Consider the following 18,161-nt stretch of genomic DNA (forward strand, 5'->3'; position numbering starts at 1 on the left):
AAGGAATTAAGAGAGAGATTTTTACGTGGTTGGGGCATTAATAAGCCTTAGTCCACGAGTCTGTGTATTTATGATAGTATTTATTACAGAGAATGTTCTTGGTGGATTTTTCCTCCTTTAGTTCTTATGAAACCCAGAATTCTCGACCCCTGCTTGAATGAGTTTGGGGGGTATTTATAGTGTTTTTGTGGGGTGATCCCTAGAACCCTAGAATTGAGGTACATGTATTTCTGTAATTATCAATAAAGCCACACATTCCCAATGAATATATAATAGGAAATGCATGGTCTAATCCCTAGGCTTTGTAGGGGTTTTATGGATGTAGTCCTTTATCCTTTTTGACTGATGTGAGTCCTCATAAAGTAGCCGTCATTAGGCTCATTAATCATAGCATAGTAGCTGTAGAGAGGGAGTTGTGCTGTCAGACTTTAAGACATATGGCAGTTCCAATACGCCTTCTCCCATGCGGCATTAAATGCGAAATGACTATTCAGATAGGATCTGACACCTCCTGCAGATGCTTTGTGGTGGCTTTGCTCTCCGAAAGCATGTGAGACTTGCATGCCTTCTCCGGGAGGCGTGTTTAAGGCTGATCCCTGTGGTTAAAGAGACTTAGATGATTTATTTAAACGCTAAACCCTTTCCATCTACGTGTCATCATCCGGTCGGTCCACGTATTTTGGGCAAAATCAGGGGCAACAGCTTCTAAATTAAATTTATTGATAAAATAATTTAAGTTGATAGGTTATTTTGATGATTTTTTATTTTTAGTTTACAATTTTTCAATAATTATTTAGAATAATAATCTTTGTATTATATTTATTTTTAAATTATTTTTATATTTTAATTTTTATACACTTAACCCTCTTAACTTCACTTTTATTTACAAATTTAAGATGCGAGTTAAATTTTACTGTCAAATATTAACTGGGATTGTCAATGTGTACACCTACGTACACATGTGTTATAGTGAGATTTCTCTCACCTAGAAACTCGAGACCAGACTCTTATTTAGAAGACACGTGTACTCAGATCTTTCAATGAAGGCTGAGACGTCTGTAAGAGACTCCTCAAAGTTTTAGGCCTCGCTCAAGATAGAGTCAGCAAGATACAGCGAGCATGACCAAAGTCTGATCGCATGGTTATAACTCAAATTATGCGGGACAAGAGAGTAACTCGCATGTGTTGAAGTATGTGCGAGTATCCTCTCTATGTTCTTGCATAAACATAGAGACCCACTCTCTATAATGTGAGTTGGTCCCAATGACCCTACAACCTTGATAAAACCGATATAGACTCGTATGTCTAGGTTCTATCAGCTCGTCATACGATTCCCACAAAGGCGACTACATAAGAACACAGACATCCTAAACGTAATTAAGTGTTAGGCCCACGATCTTAACATTAGAATATGAACAGTCAACTCGCATGTTAAAAGGGCGCATACATTGCTGAATTTTGTAATTGCTGAATATTTATTGATGTTTACGTTATTTAGTTTAGTTATTGTAATTCAATGTGTAAACGGATTGGCAATGAATACAATCTTTGTATAACTAATTGGACACCTGCTTTGTCTATAAAGGGGTGATCCACCGTGAAATGAGACCTACGAAACTCTTACTACAGTGGACTTAGTAGACTGTGATCTGACTGAACCACTATAATCCTCTGACTTATTGTTGTTTCCAGTTTTCTATTAAGCATTCATATTCCCAGCTCGAGTACTCGCCGCTCTAGGTTGAATACTCGCATCTGCTCTTCAAGCAATTTTCTCCTTGTCATCAATATTATTACATATATTTGGTGTTGTCAAATTTTACGCGACAACATTTGGCGCCGTCTGTGGGAACCGAGAATTAAAGTTTCATTCAGTTCAAGTTAGAAAATCATCATGGCTGGAAACCAAACAAATGGAGGTGCTAATAACAAGTCCATCAACATCGGAATGGTGAACGTGCCATTATCTGGAGTTAGGACACCACCTGTGGATGTCGTTAATGGCGGAGTAGGGAGAGGTAATATTAGACCTCTCAATCTATTCCCTGAAACAGCTGGACCTCAAGTCGGGGAAACGTCCACACCACCAGCAACAATGCACTTTCCAGCAGTCACCCCGGGGGTAGTATCCGAGGGAATCGTCCAACTCACCACCGACCAATACACCGCAATTCAGGATCAACTACGCGCGTTGCAGGCTGAGGTGGATGGACAGAACAAGGCCCGATGCCCCCCTCGAGCCCCTACTACTCGCACAGATAACCCTCAGGTAACAAACTCTAGACGTCGTAATAATCGTATTCGCAGGGAACGAAGAACAAATCCTGAAGGTCTGGACCTAAATAAGCCAACCTCGAGAGACCAATCTGCGAGTTATCCCAATCAGGAAACACAGGTTGATGAAGACCCTAAGTGACGCAATCCTCGTAGCCGGCCTTCAAGAGACAATGACGCAGAATCTGCCTCTTCGTCCTCGCATGGTCGCACACCTAGTAGATACACAAGGTCCGGTTCTGTGGAGACGCAATAGGGAGGACGATACCAAGTCCATAGGGGCGATCTGCGTGATCACCTCAACGCAGTTTTCAGAGCGCGCTCCCGCGCCCCTCGCGACGAGGAAACACCCCGTGATCCCCCTTGTGGGCGATCAAGGTGTAAACACTCAAACTAACCCGCCTAACGCACCGGCAGCAACTACTGGAGTTAATGTCCCAACAAATCTCGCCGCAGTAATCACAGCTCCGACAGTCGCAGCAGTCCCAGCCCCTATAGCCGGGGGAATTGATCAAAGCATGCTTTCGCAAGCTTTGAAAATGCTCGAGCAGCAGAGAAAGCCCATATACAAGTTGCATGGGACTTCTCCTTTTACTGCGGAAGTGCCACAGGCTCAGCTTCCCAAGGGATTTCGACTGTCCGAATCCCTAAAATATAAAGGTATCTCTAATCCCATAGATTCTCTAGAAAAGTTCAATACTATAATGCAAGTGGATCAGGTACCGCAGCTCGCGAAATGTCGCATACTTGCAGCAACGCTGGAGGAAAACACCCACGATTGGTTCACCCGGTGACTTATTCCTCACGCATTTTCAGGCCACGATGACTTATTCCTCACGCATTTTCAGGCCACGATGACTTATAGGACTCCCTATACTACTCTGCCCAACATCAAACAAGAACCGAGTGAGTCTTTACAAGACTATTTTAAACGGTTTAATGCGGAAGTAACAAAAGTCGAGAAGGCTCCTGAGTCTTCACTTGTTTGTATGTTAATAACAGGTGTTCTGCCGAGAACCAATTTTTGGAAAGAATTACAAGCTTGAAGACCAGAATCACTAGTCGAGTTCTTCGCTATGGCCGAACCTCATAAGAGAATTGAGAATTCTCTAGCAGAGTTGGAAAAAGGCAAGGACAAGCGTAAGTCACCAGTGCCGCGATCGCGATCTCGCAGTCCCCGAGGGAAAAATTCAAGAGGCCGAAGCCCAAGAAGACGCAGCCCACGGAGACAGCGAAGCCCGAAGTTGGCCAAATCTCCTCCAAAGAAGGAGTATTCGCTGAAAAGGAAAGGTGGACCGCGCTTCGTGAACTATACCAAACTCGCGGTGCCACGAGACCACATCTACGCAATTGAAGAAAGGAACGGAGTCTTCAAGAAGCCGCCCCCGATCAGGGGGAACCGCGACAAAAGAGACCACAAGAAATTCTGTAAGTACCATAAAGATATTGGTCACACTACTCTGGAATGTTGGGTCTTGCAGGATGAAATCGAAGAGCTGATCCGGAGGGGGAAATTCAACAAATATAAAAAGAACGAGGAAGGTCATCCCCTAGCGGATGACAAAGAAGAAAACCAGAACGCAAGTGGTTCGAGAACACCTCGCAATATATTAACAATCATTGGAGGACCCCATATCGCAGGAGACTCACAGAAATCTCAAGAGCGATATGCCAAGGAAGCTAAGGAGAAGCCGCTCACCAATGTAAACAATCTCAGTGAGCGGCCAGAGAAATTATTTAAAAGGGAATGCGACGACATCACGTTTATGGAGAGCAATGCGAGATGGGTCCATCACCCGCATTCCTACCCACTAGTTATTGTCGCCAATATTGGCGGAGATAATGTCCACCGTATACTCGTGGACAACGAAAGTTCAGTGAATCTCTTGAACTTCCAAGCCTTTAAACAAATGGGATTGCATGAGAAGGATATGCGACTTGTAACGTCGAGTATATACAGTTTTACCGGCGACGTCATCGCACTGAAAGGGATGATTAAACTCTCGATTACTTTGGGAACCGCCCCTGTAACAGACAAGTCAATGGTTGACTTCGCGGTAATTGACCAGTATTCGGCATATAATGCCGTGATTGGTCGACCAATCTTGAAGGAGATGAAGATCGTAACATCAATCTATCATCTCACGATGAAGCTACCTACTCTCGCTGGAGTAGGCTCTGTGCGAGGAATCCAGTCGGACTCGCGAGAATGCTACAATGCAGCAGTCAAACTCGCAGAAAAGAAGTCAATAAATGTCATCTATTTGTCGAAGGCACCACCTCCTTGCCAGGAGGTTCTTAGGATCGAAGAGGTGCCGCATACGGATGGACCAGATCTGGATCCAAGAATCCTCGATCATGCCGCAGCGGCCCAAGCCGTGGAAGACACTATTGAGGTACCTATAGACCCCATAGATAATAGTAATGTTTTAAAAATTGGTTCTAAATTGACTTTTCAATAGCGAGAACAGCTAACGACTTTTCTCAAACAAAATCTTGATGTTCTTGCTTGGAAACATTCAGATATGGTCGGAATATCTCCGCAGGTCATGTGTCATTGCTTGAACATTGACCCCGAAGTGCGAGGTGTCTGACAAAAGCGCCTCAAGATGGATCCGTGAGGTACCAAGCGCTAAAAGAAGAAGTCGACCGCCTCCTAGCCTGCGACTTTATACGGGAGTCGTTCTACCCCAATTGGTTAGCAAATCCCGTACTTGTGCCCAAGCCTAACGGCTGATGGCGCACATGCGTCGACTTTACAGATTTAAATAAAGATTGTCCCAAAGACAACTTCCCACTTCCTAGCATTGACCAACTTGTTGATGCCACTGCAGGTCACGAACTTCTTAGCTTTATGGACGCATACTCGGCATATAACCAAATCCCGGTGTATGAACCAGACCAGGAACATACCTCGTTCATTGATCGAGGCCTATATTGCTATAAAGTAATGCCTTTTGGTTTGATAAACGCAGGTGCGACATATCAACGACTTGTAAATATGATGTTCGCAGATCTTATTGGGAACCAATGGAAGTATATGTTGACGATATGCTCGTAAAATCTTAACATGCGAAAGACCACGTCACATATCTACAAGCAATGTTCGATAAACTGCAACGATATAAAATGCGACTAAACCCTTTAAAATGTGTCTTCGAAGTTGGCTCCGGAAAATTCCTCGGATTCATGGTTAATCAACGAGGAATAGAAGCAAACCCCGCAAAGATTAGGGCATTGGTGGAGATGCCATCACCAACTAAACCAAAAGAAGTCCAAAGCCTCACAGGTAAAGTCGCCGCTCTAAATCGCTTTATATCGCGATCTTCTGATAAATGCAAAGAGTTTTTTCAGATCTTAAAAGGCAATAAGAAGTTCCAATGGACTGGAAAATCCGAGTAGGCTTTTCAAGCCTTAAAAACACATTTGGGGCAACCCTCAATCCTATCAAAGCCCATGACCGGCAAGGTTCTATCCATTTACCTAGCAGTGTCCGAGTATTCGATTAGTTCAGTACTAATACGCGAAGATCAAGGACGACAATATCCGGTGTACTATGTCAGTAAACGCTTACTGGATGCTGAGACCCGCTATCCTCAAATGGAAAACTTGGCGTTCGCATTGGTAATATCGTTGAGAAAGTTGCGACCTTATTTTCAAGCTCACAGTATTGAAGTTTTAACAAACTACCCTTTGAGGCAAGTCTTAGCAAAACCAGAGACATCGGGGAGGTTGTTGAAATGGGCAGTGGATTTAAGCCAGTTCGACATCAGGTATAAACAGAGGACTGCGATCAAGGGGCAAGCCTTGGCAGATTTTATCCTCGAATTCCCAAGCACCGAAGTGGCACTCATAGACGACAAGGTTGAAACTGCTATGCCCAATGGAGAAGTGTGGACATTGTACGTCGATGGGGCTTCGAATAGCGAAGGTTCTGGTGGTGGAATCCTACTAATCAGTCCCAGCAATTTTAAGGTACACGCTGCTTTACGTTTGAATTTTTTGCATCTAACAATGAAGCCAAATATGAGGCTTTAATCGCAGGATTAAAGCTTTCTCTCGAGATAAGAATCGAGTATCTACAGGCTTTCAGCGATTCCCAAATCGTAGTATGCCAGGTGAATGGAAAATACCTGGCCAGAGGCGGGAGGCTGGTTAAGTATCTAGCCATAGTATGCGAATTGATGCAAAAATTCAAAGAAGTAGTCGTGTCTCGAGTACCGCGTGCTCATAATTCACACGCAAACGCATTGGCCCGTTTGGCCTCGACTAGAGAAGCCGAATTGCTCGATGTAATTCCGGTGGATGTATTGGCTCACCCAACGATAAATCAAGAAGCGATCATGGAAATAGATACCGCTCAAGAAGTCACCTGGATGACTCCAATAGTCGCATATCTAGAAAGGGGTATCTTACATGATGACAAGATGGAAGCAAGAAAGCTGCGACAGCGAGCTGCCCGATATGTCATATATGATGGAAGGTTATATCGCAGAAGTTTTAGTCAGCCGTTACTCAAATGTATCGACGGGAAAGACTGCAACTATATATTGCGTGAGGTACATGGGGGTATTTGTGGCAATCATACAGGAGGTAATTCCCTTGCTCTAAAAATCATGCGACAAGGGTATTACTGGCCTACCTTGCGACAAGATGCTTTCACTTTTGCAAAGAAATGCGACAAATGTCAGCGAATAGCCACATATGTCCATCAACCTCCGAGCAACTTGCATTCCATCACAAGTCCTTGGCCTTTCGCAGTATGGGGGATCGACTTAATAGGAGAACTACCTAAAGGAAAAGGTGGAGTCAAGTATGTAGTAGTCACAGTAGACTATTTTAGAAAATGGGCTAGAGCCAAGGCACTCGCAGCCATTACAGCGACTAAGTTGCGCGAGTTTGTCTACAACTCCATAATTTTTCGATTCGGCATCCCTTACAAGCTCATCTCAAATAATGGAAAGCAGTTCGATTGTAAAGAGATGCGACAATTATGCGACGACTTGGGAATTAAAAAAGCATTCTCTGCAGTTGCTTACCTGCAAAGCAATGGAAAAACGGAAGCCGTCAATAAAATAATAAAGCACACCATCAAAGGAAAACTCGAAGAGCGTAAGGGGGTATGGCCAGACGAGCTTCTGCAAGTTCTATGGTCATACAACACGACCCCTCGATCCACGACTGGCGAGACTCCTTTCTCGCTTTCCTATGGATGCGAGGCCATGGTACCAGTAAAGATTGGGGCAAGTTCCTTACGAAGAGACGTTTTCAACATTTCACAAAATAAAGAAAAACAATCGCTCTACCTCGACCTATTGGAAGAAAAGCACGATCAGGCTCACCTAAAAAACGCGAGTTACCAGCAATGAACCGCACGATATTTCAATTCCAAGGTCAAGGCAAGAGTCCTGCGAGTAGGAGACTTGGCCCTTCGAAGAGTAATGCCAAATACCAAGAACCCAACACATGGGGTCTTCGGGGATAATTGGGAGGGACCATATCTCATCGCAGAAAAGATTGGTGACGCTACGTAACGACTCGCAGAACTCGATGGTACTGCGATTCAACGGGCTTGGAATGGCGAGAGCCTAAAAATCTATTATCAATAGTACTCGCATTTTCTAGTTTGCACTCGCCTTGTATTTATAAAAAAATCCTAAGTATAGGGGGTATATACCATGATGTACTATTGATTATATAAAAGAAACTTTTTCAAGTTTGAAATTTCTGAAATTTTCTACTTATTACACCAAGTTGTAATTAAAGTCGAAATTTTCTACTTATTACACCAAGTTGTAATTAAAGTCGCAATTTTCTACTTACTACACCAAGTTGTAATTAATTTCGCGATCAGAATATAATAAACTCGAGTACCCGTGTACTGCAAAAATACTGTAAATAGATATCCCCGAGAGGATATAAAGTCGTTCAAAATTAAACATAAAGGTAAATTTTTCTAAGTACAAGGCGCGAGTACCCTTGTACCGCATAAAAAAAAAGAGATAAAGTTTAACACAAGCGAATATTAGGAAAAGTCAAGCATTGGGAGCAGTAGGGGCAGATCCATCCGCAACTTTGCTGACGGCTTCGTTCTCGACTTCCTCGACATTCGCAGCCTCAGCCTCCTCGGGAAACAGATTCCCTCCGCCGCCTTGAGTCTGCGTGGGCGACATGGCGCGAAAAGCCTCAGCCATGTCAGAGACCGCCTGGTCATACTGCTTTTTCCCATTCTCCTTCTTGGCCTCCAAATCACGAGACTGTTAGGTTTTATGCCCTAAATAAAACTCCATTTCAATGTAATCTATTTTATTCAACATCAATAAAGAAACAGAAGTATTTTTCATTCATTTGTGTATGTTTTGGTTCACTTTATCAATTGCTTGTCTATTTGATTTATAAATTCATCTTAAACCCTTTTCACATACTTGATCATGTTTATTGTGCTGTCATCACATTGGAAAGTAAACATGACTATGTGAATAAAGTTTCCTAGATTTATCAGACACAGGGTTTTACTGATATGATAATCTACAACAATAGTTTACTTGTATTTGGAGAAATACTATGTTCTTCCCAGAACATTGGTTAAAGTAAAGCTCAGGTTGGATGCATGGAGTATGCATCAGAAGGGACCGATATTGAACTTTGATTTAGATTTAATTAAACTTACCGTAAAATCTATTCAAGTCAATATCGCCAAGTTGATCCTAGATCAAATGATCTTAATCCTGTTATGATTAGGCTCAATCTTGAAAGGCTATTCGTGTTCCTTGAATTGTTAGTTAAGCCTACTTTTAGGTCAGGGTGATACGTACTTTTTGGGAACACGGTAGTGCAATTGAGTGGGAGCACTAGCATAAACATGGAATCTATAGCTTCTATCTGGCGAATAGTAAGCAAAGGATGATCTCCTTCGAGCTTGACCAAACGAAAATAAATGGTGGAGATCTCATTTCACATAAGCTGAAATATCATTTATACGGGGTCAAGTGTTTTAAGGATAAAATACATAGTAGGGTGTTACGGTAATCTAATCCCTTTACAGTGTAGATCATTCATATAGAGGATCATTGATCACATTAGGATTATAACAATGGATAACTAATGAGTTGTCTACATGGTGGAACATATAGAGCATTCTATATACTGAGAGTGCAATTCTAAGTTCTATGTGTGGATTCAACGAAGAATTAATAAGTTAGTGAATTTTAGTGCTAAATTCTTGATCTACTTATTGGAAGCTCGGTTATATAGACCCATGGTCCCCCCACTAGTTGAGATAATATTGTTTGTAAGACTCATGTAATTGATTTTGATTAATCAATTATAATTCATAAATTAGACTATGTCTATTTGTGAAATTTTTACTAAGTAAGGGCGAAATAGTAAAGAAAGAGTTAATAGGGGCATATTTGTTAATTATGATACTTTGTATGGTTCAATTAATAAATATGATAAATGACAATATTATTTAATAATTATTTATAGTTATTAAATAGTTAGAATTGGCATTTAAATGGTTTAATTAGGAAATTGGCATTTTTGAGAAAATCAGATACAAAAGGTGTTAAAATTGCAAAATTACAAAAACCAAGGCCAAGTCCACTAAGCCATGGCCGGCCACCTTTGTAGGCTTTTTAAGTTGATATTTTCATTATTTTAATGCCAAATAATTCAAACCTAACCCTAGTGGAATGCTATAAATAGATAGTGAAGGCTTCAGGAAAATTACACTTCACATCAGAAAAACCTGAGCCTCCTCTCTCTTCTCTAGCCGTCACTCTCTCTCTCTCTCTTCTTCCTTCATATTTCGAACCTACCTTAGTGATTAGAGTAGTGCCCACACACATCAAGCAATACCTCAATCATAGTGAGGAAGATCGTGAAGAAAGATCATCAGCAAAGGAGATACAGCATCAAGGATTCAGAGAAAGAGATCCAGGTTCAGATCTTGATAATACTCTGCTACAGAAAGGATACAAGGGTTAGAGATCTGAACGGAAGGAGTCATTTAATTCCGCTGCACCCAATGTAAGGTTTCTTAAACTTTATATGTGTTTAATTTATCGTTTTAGAAAGTTCTTATTTAGGATGTTAATAAACATACTTGTGAGTAGATCTAAGATCCTGGTAAAATAATTTCCAATAACTGGCCTCAGAGACATGGTAATTGATTTACTTGCAAGAAATTTGGACTTTAAAACGATTAGTTGTTTGTTTTTGGATGGTATCATGTTGTATTGAGTGTTATTTGATGATTGATTGATGTTTGTAAATTTTCGTGAAAAACAATTGTGATTCTGTTTCTGGAATTATTTTTATTGGATAGTATGGAAAAAATTAAGCAAGTTACTTTCTTACAGAACTCAATTTCGATTTAATTTGAATTAGTTATGAATTTTTGAAGATTTGAAAAAATTGGGGCTCTGCTGAAATTTTCCTGCGATCGCGAAAACTGTCCGTACAACTCACAATTTTTTCGTTTTTCTTCGATTTTTCATGCTTTTTCATGGAATTAACTTCCGATTTTTTGTGTAGTTCTATATTTATACTATTACTATTCCTAATTCAATTCTAATTATCATTTTGAATTAATTTAATATTTTTTAAATTTAATTCAAGATATTAGTGTAATTTGAATTTGAATAGAATTAGTATCTATCTTCTTGCTTAAAAATCTATCTTATTTTAAAATTTGATTATATCTTATCCTATTTTAAATTTAAAATAAGATAACTATAATCATGTAATTTTTAAATGATATAAGATATTTTGCTAATTTTTTTTAAATTTTGTTATTTTATTTATTTAAATTACATTTAAAATTTGAAAAAGATATTCATTTATCTTTTCTAATTTTTTATTTAATTTTTATTTATAAAATAACATTTAAAATTTAAAAGTAGTTGGCAAATTTTTGAAATGATATTTAGGTTGGTTGAAACCTATTTTTTCAAAAAATTTAGGTTTAATTTTAAATTTAAATATTTAATTAAATTTCAAATTCTTTTTTTCAAATTTTTTTAAATTTTCGATTTTTTTATTATTTAATTAATTATTTTCGAAATTAATTATTTAATTTAAAATTAAATAAATCCTACATCCAACTATCCAACTAACCTTGTTGCAGGAGTATGTGTTTTAGCTTGTGTGTAAGTTTTCAAAACCTATTATTACTTGATTGCAAATAGCCATGGTTACTTTTTGCCAGATCTAATGATCTGATGGCTCCCTTGGTCAAGATAATAATTTGTAACAGGTATATTTACAATCTTCTTTCATCTGTGTATGACCTAGCAACATGATAGGACCCATCCAAAGTGTGCCTGTGTGAGCCTATGTGTTTAATTTTATTATAGATGCATATAGGTTGTTGTTGCTAAAATAAATTATCATAGTTCTTGATAGAATTTATTTAGGCCCATTTAGTTTTTGGGCCTATTCAATTAATAACAGTTGTTCTTATTAAGGTTAAATTCCTCTCTTTTGGGCCTTGTGTGAGAGTTGGGAGCCATAGAAGTGGGTACGACATACTGAACCCAGCACCCCCTCACATGAACCACCCCAATTGTGAAGGCCCATTTGCCTGATTTGAATGACTGTACTAGGTTAATTACACTAGTTTAACCTAATTAAAATTGATTAGCAACATAATTAATTTCATTTATTTTGAAATTAATTTAGAAAATCATAGTTTAAAGAATTTTATATTCTAAGCTAAACTATATGTATTTTCTTGTATTTAATTAAATATAGAATTATAACCATCTAGATTCTTTCTGAAGCTTAATTTAAATTTTTCATTAAATATTCCTATTTAAGTTGATATTTAGTTATTTACAACTAACCAACTTAAATCTGAATATCTTTTGGATTTAAAATTTCAAAATTAAGTTGAGGAATTTTAGGCATTGGTTATTAAGATTCTTTAGATATTTTTTAGGTTAATATCTTTTCGAATATTAACTTAAAATGGAATATCTTCAAATTAAGTGGTTACAATTTAATTTTAATTTAATTAAATCTGATTTGAAAGATATTTAAGTTGATTTTTTAGATTCTTCTAAAACAACTTAAACAAGATATTTTCAAATTTGTTCCATTTAATATTCAAATTTATTTTTTGAATTTAATTAATAATTGAAAATTAATTAAAGTTGATTTTTTATTTAAATCAACTTTGATTTGTAATTTTTCATTATTATATTATGGAACTTGTTCGATATTTATTTGAATTTATCTTTCAAATTAAATTGAAAAATTAATTAAAGTTAATTTTTTATTTAAACCAACTTTAGTTTGTAATTTTTCATTATTATAATATCGAATTAAAATGATTACACAAGATACATATAATATTTTTAAATAATGAGCTTTTAATCAAGAGACATTCGATCTCCATTGTGGGTTTTACACCGCGTTTGTTTTAGTGAGTAATCCTCCCTAATGGAGGAACGTTCATTAGCAATTTCGCACCGTTTAACCTCGCATGATAAGTAGTTTGTAAGTGTTTTGTATGGTATAGATCACCCTAATGGTGGCGACCATACTTGACTTGCAAATTATGAAACAATGGTGGGAGCTCATAAGATAGAATTACCTTGACTCTCGCCTAAACGGGACAACGCTGAATTCCAATCTTGATCGAAAAAAAGGTTGCTAGAATGGTTATCATTTTAGATGAGCTGACAACTCTATTCAATGGATGATGCTTTGACTCTCGCCTAAATGGGACACTGTATCAGTTTGTTGAAATACCTTGGAAAATAAACTATGTTAGATTTAGTATTTCTATAACATATGTCATTACTTGTTATTTTCTAAACTGTGTATGAATTTATGAACCAAAACCTTACTTCTGTTTTATTGATGTGTTGTAGTGTCATTATGAATAACCCTCACCCCGACCCTCTACTAGTTACTATCTTAGCAAAAGAACTCTATAATGTGAAAATGCATCCTGGTAGTTGCATTAACTCGCACCTGTTGATGATGAATCTGAAGTTCCAAAAGGCAAATCTACTAGGAATTGATTTATCAAGAGAACAATGGGTCCAACTTATCCTTAATAGTCTTCCTCCGGAGTATAATGAATTTCTTATCTTTTACCTGATCAACAATTCTAACTCCTCCGACATGGACAAGCTCGAAGCAGAATTACGAGCCCATGAACGGAACTTGATTGCAATGGGTCCCCCTGGGTTTGCAATCAATAATCGAAGGAAAAGGACTAGGTATGAAGGATCTAGCAAAACTGCTTCTTCAAGTACAATTATCAGACATAATCTTCTATGTTCGAATTGTAATGAAAAGGGACATCATGAAGAACGAGGTCCCAGGCTTCTAAACAATTCAAACGAAGGTAATGCTTTTGTCTTTGAATCATGTGTTTTAGAGAACGACAAATCCATCTGGATTGTTGATTCTGGGTCTACTAACCATGTATGTTCTTCACTGCAGTTGCTTGAAACTTGGGAAAATCTGCTTCCCGGAGAGTTAAAGCTTAAAGTTGGCAATGGCGAATCAGTATCGGTCAAAGCTAGAGGAAAAGCCCGCATCAAGTTTCAACAAAGATTTTTAATTTTAGAAAATGTTTTATTTATTCCAAACTTTAGTAGAAACTTGATTAGTGTCTCATGTTTGCAAACACAATCTTATATATTGAATTTTTCGAGTACAAATTGTTCAATTTCTCGTATTGGATTTCAAATATGTGTTGCTATAATGGAACAAGGGCTTTATGTTTTAAGACCGAGTACTCAAATATCACTAAATAGTGAACTTTTCAGTGTAGCTAGACCTAGAAACCTAAAAAGAAAAGAGATTGATAATGATGATCAAACTTATCTATGGCATTTACGTTTAGGTCATATAGGCTTTGATAGACTCAATAGGCTCACCAAAGACGGTCCATTGAAAAATGTCGTCTTAGGTGAACTGCCAGTATGCGAGTCCTGCCTAGAAGGAAAAATGACTAAACGTTCTTTCTCTGCAAAGGGAGAGCGTGCCAAAATCCCTCTAGGGTTAGTGCATTCCGATGTCTGCTGACCTTTGAATGTCAAAGCCCGAGGTGGTTATGAGTATTTTGTCACTTTCATTGACGATTTCGCTAGATATAGTTTTCTTTACCTAATGCAAAAGAAATCTGAAACGTTTGAAAAGTTTCAGGAGTTTCATGCTTTGGCCCAAAACCAATTAGGTAAATCATTAAAGATCTTGCGAACTGATAGGGGTGGAGAATATATGGATATGCAGTTCAAAGATCATTTAATTGAACTTGGAATTGAATCCCAATACACTGCCCCAGCCACACTCCACAACAAAATGGAGTTGCAGAAAGAAGAAATCGCACTCTTTTGGAAATGGTTAGGTCTATGCTGAGTTATTCAACTCTGTCTACGTCCTTCTGGGGATATGCTATATAGATGGCAAATGACATTCTAAATGTTGTTCCATCTAAGGCAGTCCCTAAGACACCCGTCGAACTTTGGAATGGTCGAACACCTAGTTTACGCCATTACAGAATTTGGGGGTGCCCTGCTCATGTCTTAAGAAAGAAAGAAGGCAAACTTGAATCACGTACCGAAGTATGCATGTTTGTCGGAAATTCTAAAGAGACTAGGGGTGGACTCTTTTATAGTCACAAGGATAATAAAGTGTTTGTTTCTACAAATGCTACTTTCCTTGAAGAGAACTATATTAAAGACTACAAACCGAAAAGTAAAGTTGTTCTAGAGGAATTTCTATCAGATATAAGTCCTTCCAATGTTCCGTCCTCTTCCACTCGTGAAGAAGACAATCCCACTCCCTCGCCTGAACAACCGAGAAATCTACTACTAAAGTTTCGTTCGTAAGACAACCGTACCTCGTCGTAGTGGGAGGGTTTCAACAAAACCTGCTCGTTATGGCTTGGATGGTGAAATCAATATGGTCGTAGGTGACGGTATTGATGATGATCCATTAACCTATAAACAGGCAATGGCTAGTCCGCAACGGAAACGATGGTCAGCCGGCATGGATTCAGAAATGGATTCCATGAAAAAGAACAAAGTCTGGGAATATGTAGACGCACCTGACGACTATCATCTGATAGGATGCAAGTGGCTTTACAAGAAGAAAAGAGGAGCTGGAGGCAAAGTCGAAACTTTTAAAGCTAGACTTGTAGCCAAGGGTTATACCCAAAGAGAAGGCGTGGACTATGAGGAAACTTTTAGTCCTGTTGCCATGCTCAAATCCATCTGAATTCTTCTCTCCATAGCTGCTGCTTTCGATTATGAAATCTGGCAAATGGATGTCAAGACTGCCTTCCTTAATGGGGTACTTGAAGAAACCATCTATATGGACCAACCAAAAGGTTATGTTCTTCCTGGGCAGGAAAAGAAAGTTTGCAAGTTAAACAGGTCTATCTATGGACTTAAGCAAGCTTCTCGCTCATGGAACAAAAGGTTTGATGAAATCATCAAGACCTACGGCTTTCTTCAGAATGAAGATGAACCTTGTGTTTACCAACTCAAGGAAGACCAAATAGTAGTATTCCTGGTCCTTTATGTTGATGACATTTTGATCATTGGAAACAATGTCAAGAAAATGACTCACATTAAGGAATGGCTCAACACTCAATTCGATATGAAAGATTTGGGTGAAGCAACCTATGTTCTTGGTATTCAGATTATCAGAAACCGGAAGAACAGATCTCTTGCTCTCTCTCAAACAACCTACATAGACAAAGTCTTAGAGAGATTCTTCATGAACAATGCCAATGGGGCAAACATGCCTTCTAGATATGGTATTCGTCTATCTAAGGAACAGTCACCGACTGATCCTCAAGAGATAGAGGACATGGCGAATATTCCCTATGCCTCTGCAGTTGGAAGTCTAATGTATGCAATGTTATGCACTAGACCTGACATCTGTTATGCTGTTGGAATCGTGAGCAGGTATCAGTCTAATCCAGGACAAGAACATTGGAATGCAGTTAAGTATATTCTGAAATACTTAAAGAGTACAAGGAATCTTGTGTTAGTCTACAAGGGTGGTGCTTTAAATCCCATAGGCTACACTGATTCAGATTTCCAGGCAAGTCTTGAAGACAGGAAATCTACATCTGGGATGGTGTTTACTCTTGGGGGTGGAGCAGTGGTTTGGAGAAGTGCTAAACAAACAACGATATCGGACTCAACTATGGAAGCTGAATACATAGATGCAGCCGAAGCTGCTAAAGAACTTGTCTGGCTAAGAAAGTTCTTCACCAGCATAGGAGTTGTTCCTGGAATGGAAAAGCCTCTGGTACTACTCTGTGATAACAATGGAGCAACAGCAAACAGCAAAGAACCTCGAAGCCACAAGAGAAGCAAACACATTGAAAGGAAGTATCACATTATCAGAGAATACGTGGCAAGAGGGGATGTACTAGTTGAAAAAGTTGACACAGAGGACAACCTAGCTGATCCATTTACCAAAGTCCTGGCCGTGACAGCCTTTGAAAAGCACCGTCATAATTTAGGATTAATTGATATGTACTAATTAGTTTTATATTAGTGCAAGTGGGAGTTTGTTAGGTTTTATGCCCTAAATAAAACTCCATTTCAATGTAATCTATTTTATTCAACATCAATAAAGAAACAGAAGTATTTTTCATTCATTTGTGTATGTTTTGGTTCACTTTATCAATTGCTTGTCTATTTGATTTATAAATTCATCTTAAACCCTTTTCACATACTTGATCATGTTTATTGTGCTGTCATCACATTGGAAAGTAAACATGACTATGTGAATAAAGTTTCCTAGATTTATCAGACACAGGGTTTTACTGATATGATAATCTACAACAAGAGTTTACTTGTATTTGGAGAAATACTATGTTCTTTCCAGAACATTGGTTAAAGTAAAGCTCAGGTTGGATGCATGGAGTATGCATCGGAAGGGACCGATATTGAACTTTGATTTAGATTTAATTAAACTTACCGTAAAATCTATTCAAGTCAATATCGCAAAGTTGATCCTAGATCAAATGATCTTAATCCTATTATGATTAGGCTCAATCTTGAAAGGCTATTCGTGTTCCTTGAATTGTTAGTTAAGCCTACTTTTAGGTCAGGGTGATACGTACTTTTTGGGAACACGGTAGTGCAATTGAGTGGGAGCGCTAGCATAAACATGGAATCTATAGCTTCTATCTGGCGAATAGTAAGCAAAGGATGATCTCCTTCGAGCTTGACCAAACAAAAATAAATGGTGGAGATCTCATTTCACATAAGCTGAAATATCATTTATACGGGCTCAAGTGTTTTAAGGATAAAATACATAGTAGGGTGTTACGGTAATCTAATCCCTTTACAGTGTAGATCATTCATATAGAGGATCATTGATCACATTAGGATTATAACAGTGGATAACTAATGATGTGTCTATATGGTGGAACATATAGAGCATTCTATATACTGAGAGTGCAATTCTAAGTTCTATACGTGGATTCAACGAAGAATTAATAAGTTAGTGAATTTTAGTGCTAAATTCTTGATCTACTTATTGGAAGCTCGGTTATATAGACCCATGGTCCCCCCACTAGTTGAGATAATATTGTTTGTAAGACTCATGTAATTGATTTTGATTAATCAATTATAATTCACAAATTAGACTATGTCTATTTGTGAAATTTTCACTAAGTAAGGGCGAAATAGTAAAGAAAGAGTTAATAGGGGTATATTTGTTAATTATGATACTTTGTATGGTTCAATTAATAAATATGATAAATGACAATATTATTTAATAATTATTTATAGTTATTAAATAGTTAGAATTGGCATTTAAATGGTTGAATTAGGAAATTGGCATTTTTGAGAAAATCAGATACAAAAGGTGTTAAAATTGCAAAATTGCAAAAAGCA

General features: G+C 38.1%; 2 protein-coding genes across 2 annotated transcripts; both read left to right on the forward strand.

Annotated features, from left to right (window-relative positions):
• Window positions 1–3,350: 3,350 nt before the first annotated feature.
• LOC133035545 (uncharacterized) lies at window positions 3,351–4,736 on the forward strand. The gene is made up of 2 exons (XM_061111390.1): window positions 3,351–3,641; window positions 3,756–4,736. Exons 1-2 carry the CDS (start codon window positions 3,351–3,353, stop codon window positions 4,734–4,736), a joined length of 1,272 nt encoding a protein of 423 aa, XP_060967373.1.
• Window positions 4,737–15,933: 11,197 nt separating this feature from the next.
• Window positions 15,934–16,497, forward strand: LOC133029478 (secreted RxLR effector protein 161-like; the record flags this gene model as incomplete). Its single annotated transcript, XM_061101899.1, has 1 exon — window positions 15,934–16,497. A coding segment is annotated over exon 1 (477 nt), but the record flags the coding sequence as incomplete, so codon positions are not given.
• Between the last annotated feature and the right edge of the window lie 1,664 nt (window positions 16,498–18,161).

The sequence above is a fragment of the Cannabis sativa genome, chromosome 1 (genome assembly GCF_029168945.1).
Source record: "Cannabis sativa cultivar Pink pepper isolate KNU-18-1 chromosome 1, ASM2916894v1, whole genome shotgun sequence".
Classification (NCBI taxonomy): domain Eukaryota; kingdom Viridiplantae; phylum Streptophyta; class Magnoliopsida; order Rosales; family Cannabaceae; genus Cannabis; species Cannabis sativa.